We start from the raw sequence: 7,068 nt of genomic DNA, 5'->3' as shown, positions 1-7,068 counted from the left end.
CTGTTACAGAGTTGGCTTGCAGAAGTTCTTTAATGTATTTGAGGCCTTGATTGCTGAAAGCTTTGTAAACTAAAAGAAGCAGCTGAAACTGGATATGAAAGACTACAGAAAGCCACTGGAGGTGACACAAATCACATGAAATATGATAAAAGTTAAATGTCTAACATACATTACTTTACTTTGCTTCTCTGGATTTTACTTTTAATAGGCCTTAAATGAGATACATGTACAAGAGAGTAACAAAGCTGGCATTCATCATTTTTGTCCCGTGGCTGAGGTAGTTCCCGAAGTTCTTTCAAAAACTATAATTTCAGTTTTCAGTGTTTATTATCATGTCTTTTGTATAAAATATCACAAAGCTATGCAATGCTCGCAGTTAGCAAAAGCTAGTCGAGGCGAGCATTGCTTACAAATATATTCCAGATAAAATGGTTACAAATACATAACTAGACATTCACATAAATGATGAATTGGTTTTAGAGTACAGTTAGTGCAGTGATTTAGAACAGGTTAACACTTGTACAGTTAAACATACATAAACATGAAAAAAAGTAATTTAAATTGAATAAATAAATGACTAACTACATAACAAAATTTGCCAATATTATCGAAACATCAATGTAGTCATCATATTTTAGCAGTCTTTGGAAGAGGATATCATTAACATTATTTTTGAAGTTAGATTTTGACATCTGGCAGACTTCACAAGATAAGTTATTCCAAATTTTAATGCCAATTCTTGAGAAAGATCTTTTTTGAATGTCTATTCTCAAAGGTTTAAGAAAATAATCTCCTCTTGGCAATGATCTTGTCTCGTAAGGATGAATATCAGCTTGAGGGGTGAATAGGTTAAATATATTAGGAGGTGCTAAGTTGTTTGATACGTCGTGCATCATCATAGCCACAGATTTAAAATAGAGCATATCTAAAGGAAGAAGACAAGAAGAAATGAAGAAAGGTATTGCATGAGATTTGTAATCAGCAAAATACATTAGGCGTAGAGCTCATTTTTGAAGGGTTAAAAGTTTAATTCTATGAATTTTTGCAGTATTACCCCACGCTTCTATACCATACATTAAGTATGGTTGAATGAGTGACCTGTAGATGTGGTGTAAAGTACTTAGCGGTACAAAATGCCTTATCCTAGAAATAATACCGATTGATTTACTTATTTTTGATGCAATATGAGCAATGTGGTAACTCCATGAAAGATTTTCATCGATAAGCATGCCTAAGTATTTGATGAACTTCGACTTACGCTCCAAAGAGATATAGCTATTAGTATGATGGTCAAACACCTTTAAGTTTACTTGATAGTTCAAGATCTTTTTGGTAAAAAAATAACAAAGTTAGCTTTTTTTACATTTAATGATAACTTGTTAGCAATTAACCAGTCATAGATTTTACTAAGTTCTGCATTAACTTTATTCTCCAGCTCCATAAGGTTTTTATCAGCATACAAGAGGTTAGTATCATCTGCAAACAAATAAACTTTAAGCTGATCAGAACTGTTAGATATATCCTTTATGTAGACAAGGAAAAGCACGGTCCTAGCACTGATCCCCATGGGACTCCTGATAATATTACTTCATTTTGATATGTTTTTGACACCAATTTGAGTTGTTTGTTGCCGACCAAGCAGGTAAGAGGCAAGCCAATAATTATTATTTTTTGTTGCCCCGTGTATGCCATACAATGTAGTGCTCCAATTTTTGCAATAATATTAAGGTAATTCCTTAAGATTGCATTGCGCATCCCTACTTCGCATGATTTTCACATCATTAGGGCGCGCACATGAGCATGTGCGCATACAAAATGTAAGAGATTTTGCTCAAACTAAACCCGATAGCAAAAGAAAGGCTCCTTTTCTCTCAAACCAGCATGGTGATCCCCAATTTTTTTTCAGGTATTTGATAAGAACAGTCTAATAAAGAACATATTTGAAGAAGAAAAAAAGTTTGATAGTAGGACAAGAATTTTTTTTGGAAAACAGTTCCGTACTGGGTGTATTTTACCCAAGGCGAGGACTTCAAGCTAACCACAGAACTGTCCCAAAAAGTGCACTATTCCCACAACCGGGGAATCAAAGTCGGCGTAAATGAAGCATTACTGCTTATGTAAATAAAAGAAGCTTTTTTTTCAAAATAAAATTTTATGTCTTTGAAGTAACCAAGACTTAATTTCTGTATGAAGGTGATTCGAATTTTAACGTGAAAACACTAAAAATACCCCATTTTAAGAGCCTGCTGACGCGTAAACAAGCACGGTGACCCCATTTTTTTATTGCATTTTTTTAATGTTCATATCATGAATGTTAATTATGCCAAGTTTCCAAAAAAGTTTGATAGTAGAACAATTTCAAGGGAATTACCTTAAATGATCTAGCGTGTCAAAAGCTTTCTTTAATCAATAAATATGCCGCATTAATACATCTTATTGTCCATGTTATTTTCAATTTGATTAATTACATTGTATATAGTAGTTTATGATGTCATCGAAGGAATAGGCCCATGCCCCTCATGGCCTCGGCCATGGGACAAATGATTGCCAGCATCTTTCTCTTACATACCTTATGCTCAAGGTACATTAAAAACTAAAATCTAGAGAAGCAAAGGTAAATATATGTTTGACGTTGTTTTTTGACATTAGGCGCACTTAATAATCAATGATCTATCAGCAAAAGCCATCAACAGCCTTTCTAGAGAATGACATCTTCTTTATGGACATACCCAAATGCCCTTTAAAGCAATGGGCATCAACGTAATAAATTATTTTTTAAAACATAATTTTGTTCAGAACCTCCACAGCAAGGAAAAAAAAAAAGGAAAAAAAATTGGGATCAGCTAAGACAAATCAAGTTAATGGAAAAAGTGGCATTTGACCCAGTAGCATTCACATACACATCCAATGCCCTAACCACTGGACAACACTTCCTTAGTCCACCATCTGAAATAGAATTAATGTCCCATAACCCACAATCCCTTAATATGGTCTGATGGATCTAGCTAACTCTCAAAATGTTAATTGTTTACCGGTAACCTGCTCACCCCTGAGAGGTTACCCAGTTGGCCAGTAAAACTGTCAAAAATTACATGAAGACCATCGGCGAGTACAGTAAATCTCAAAATGCCAGCTTTACTACAGGAGGGAAAGGTTTGATACAAACAATTTCTCATGTTATCATCAAGCCTTGAAAGGGACTTGCAATTTGATAAGGGCAAATTTAGATTGGTGACTCACAAATTTTATTCTGTATCCAGACTTGATGTCTTCAAATTCTTCAACTTCTAAGTAGGTCATGTACTGTAATGCCTCTTCATCTTCTTCGTCAATTAGCATCTGTAGTTGGGGGTGGTTTATAAACTGTGCGAACAATCATGTTAAGGGAATTAATTCTTAATAATAATATTACCCATTTTTGCAACAAAAAACCCACAACCATGCATTTTCTTGTTGAACTTGAGCTAATTTTAGGTCAATTCCCTCCACCAAATTTCTTATGCATATAAGAAATTTCATTTCCGCGAAATTGACATCTTAAATTCCCCACAACCTGCTCCCGTCTGACTTTGCAGCCCGGTCAGTAGAGCGGCGGCAATCTAACGCGAAGGTCCTGGGTTCAATTCAAACCCTGGTCAGAGTTTTTCTCTGTTCAGATTGTGTGGGCCCAATTCCATTAGCAGGGATAACAGTCACATGGTTTACATGGGTAGAAAATTGCACTTCACAAATTACCCTCCAATAGTTAATTCTGTTGAAATATAAGTGCTACAAGGCCAACGTTTGCAAAAACGTAACCCTTCCTTGTTCTCATGCATATACTCTGACTCTAAATGGAATTTTCAATTATTTTATGGTAATGCAAAATTGATTGACGTGATATACAGTACTCTTAAAAAATTGAATATTTTGTAGCCATGTTTAACAATTCAAATAAGTGTAACAGCATTATGAAACTCAGTGAGTGAATTTGCAAGAGAGATGCAATTGAATTTGGGGACAAACAAATCCACTTGGTGACCAGAGTGTCATTTGCATGCATAGCATTGGAAAAACAAACCAGCACACTACATACTAAGCAATGCTATCTCTTTGATAAATATCTTTTAAAGTTCCTTAAATTGTCAAAGCATAGGCAACACCAGGACACTATATACACCTTTACCTGAAGGTTCTTTCTTCAGTCTATCATGTGACATTAGCTAGATTGGTGGTTAGGGTTAAGGTTAGCTAACCCTAACTGGTAATGCTACATAAATTGAGTTATTTTTAGAAACACAAGGAGACTGTTCCTGATTTAGAATTTACGCAAATTTAATACTCTTTACAATTTTATTCAAAGCAGATCTTTTCAAACAGTTCTGGCCAAAAGACATGTTCAGTATTCTTCATATTTGTATTCCTTAGTAACCCAGTAAAAGCATGTCTGAAATTCCACATAAATAGCTTTTAAGTTCTACAATAAAATATTAGACAGTATGAAACTGAAATGGATAAAAAGAATAATTGGTTAAATTATTGGAATAGGTTTAATCTAGGAAATACAGCTAATGTAATATTTTTACTGAAATTGAATTGAATATGAGAATGTGATAATTTTTTCCCAGGAAATTAATATAAAATTCTAAAAGGTTTACAGCACTTACTTTTTCATCTGTGTTTTATTATCATTTAATTTTCTCATCATGAAAAAGTCTATTTAATTATAAAAATTAAGAATGACAGTAAGACCAAAAAATTGGAATTTAAATTTCAATGAAAATGTTTATCCGAGAATGGTAAGAAGGACTGGGAACTAAAATATTTAAATAGTTTGATTTGCCTCCATCTTGTTTTGCTTCTTAAAAAAAGACTTCAATAAAGCAAAGAAAAGGCCACCAGAAATTGGACTTTTTTTCTTAGCTCACATGTCAAAAACTGGATTTCTGGAGAGATCTGTCTGAATTGCGATGGTCAATTACAATCTGCTATTGTCTCTTTCTCTATCGTATTCAACCAAAAAAGTAGTTTGCGCGAACCCAAATAATTTTTAAGACACAAACAAATACAATCGCACACTGAATAGCCTTTGACGCTTAATATATGAATTCTCCACCATAAAAAGTCAAGTTCGCCCTTTCTGGTATTGTATCTTTCGAATAATAAAACGATCCATCAAACTTAGATAGTTGAATTCGTACTGATCGTTGCGTTACTGAGTGAATAGTGATGTACTCTACGTAAACTGATCCCGCGCATTTATTAAGATACGATCACCTGGCAAGGGACCTTAAGGTAAAACAGGTCCAAAAAGTTAAAGAAAACGCTAATGCTAATGAAGTTGACATCCGATGAAGAAGACCGTGTGAAACAATTCTATTCGAAAATGATAAAACTGATTCACCTTTTTAACCTTAAACTGCCCGGCATATATAAGTCTTTAAAAAGCTTACACAGTAGTGCAGGTCTTCAGATCCAGATTAACGCAAATTTGGCCTACATAAATTAAAAAATAAAAAAAAGGATACGACTGTCATCCAGAAGTTTGGTATCCGTCTTGTTAGGTCTGTTCTCTGCTCAAAATGTGGTTTCCGTAGTCGGTTGTATTTTTGCTCAACTTTCAAAATCTCCTCGGAGGCCTGCTCATTCAGTGTATCTATGTGGTTCTGCACGGCGTGGATTTCTTCAATAATTTCCTGTTGATCGGTGTGAGAATTTTGGGTTCCATCAACAGGATCAACCTTCCTGATCTTATTCGGAGTTACACTCGCATTGGACATGATAAAATACACGGCTATTTCTCCAAGCTCTCTCCAAATTTTCAAACTTTCTTGAGTTCAGAGTTGCCCGCGTTCTTCTCTTTCGATGGGGGGTATCCGCTGACAGGAGAGACTGTTCTCCGCCTTTGGCGCAGAACGCAGAACCATTACTCAGAAGGGAGGGGAAGAAAATAATGAAGAGCCTCATTAATAGATTGTTTTCGTAATACTGTAGAAGTCTCTAGAACACTGACTGAACGTGTATAAGCAAGTTCAAGGTTAATTATGGTGTGTGTGTGTGTGAAAAACAGTGTATGAAAGATGGATAGGAATTAGCTAGATGGATTTCTGAAGTGATTAAAACCCGTTGTGTTGTCGCGAGCCTGGCTGAATCTCTCTATCTCCTAAGACCTCCTAAGCAACCGACAAAACTTGGCATGCTATTTACAGAAAAACCTTGCCTTTCGGCTTTGATAACGAGCCAGTTAGTCATCAAAAACAGATAAATTCTTGGATGGCAAACGCGCTAATGATATAATACACTCTGTAATTTTTCGGATTTTCAAAGCATCATTGCTCATAGATTATCTGGTATATCGGGTTCAAATTTTCAGAGATACAGTTCATTATGCAATGTACTTTCAATATTAAGGAAGTTTATTCTCGGCTTACTGATAGGCTTTTATAGATTGTGCTAGCGTAATTGTTGGCATAATTTGAGGAAACTAGCATAATTTTCGCTGATTTTTAAAAAGTAGCACTGCTGGAATAATCGGTATATATTGATAAGCCTGAGACCATTTCTGTTCAATGTTTTAGCCGCATTCGCGGTTTGGTAACGGAGAGAGAGCTTCCAGCAGCGGATGCAGGTAGTCTGGCACGAGATGACGGGACCGGAAGTTGTCAGATGGTTTTGGTCACAGTACATGTACTTCTCATTTGCAAGTTTGCCAAATGGGCGTCAGCCACGCCGCCCGATAACTTGCTGTTACAGACTATAACAGAACCAGCAAACATAGCCAGACACCGCAAAATACAATAGAGGAGGAGCTTCTCACACCAAAAAAAGTATTGCTACACGATCATGACACAATTTTGGACTTGTTACGCTCATTTTGCAAAAGGAATAATTTTAAGAACAAGTGGCATAATTTGGTAAAAAGAATATAATTTGAGCATAATTTGGGAAAAAAATGGGCACTGCTAGTAGCACAATATGCTAGTTTTACGAGCACAATCTATAAAAGCCTACTTACTGATTAGAAAACGATAGCCCTGTGCTAATAAGCAAAATGCAAACAAGGATCCCCATATTTACTTTCCGTTTTTG

At 35.5% G+C, this 7,068-nt stretch overlaps 1 protein-coding gene across 1 annotated transcript in view; it reads right to left on the bottom strand.

Annotated features, from left to right (window-relative positions):
- LOC138030557 (protein SET-like) overlaps positions 1-5,848 on the bottom strand; it is a 12,866-nt gene extending 7,018 nt beyond the window's left edge. The window contains exons 1-2 of the mRNA XM_068878456.1: positions 5,508-5,848; positions 3,241-3,363 (exon numbers count right to left, since the gene is read on the bottom strand). Coding sequence (XP_068734557.1) covers positions 3,241-3,363; positions 5,508-5,759 — 375 coding nt within the window. The 5' untranslated portion in view covers positions 5,760-5,848. The remainder of the gene's footprint in view (positions 1-3,240; positions 3,364-5,507) is intronic.
- Positions 5,849-7,068: the final 1,220 nt, after the last annotated feature.

Source organism: Montipora capricornis, chromosome 2, assembly GCF_036669925.1.
Source record: "Montipora capricornis isolate CH-2021 chromosome 2, ASM3666992v2, whole genome shotgun sequence".
NCBI lineage: Eukaryota > Metazoa > Cnidaria > Anthozoa > Scleractinia > Acroporidae > Montipora > Montipora capricornis.
The sequence above is the reverse complement of the archived record's forward strand: the minus strand, read 5'-3'. Positions and strand labels throughout refer to the sequence as shown.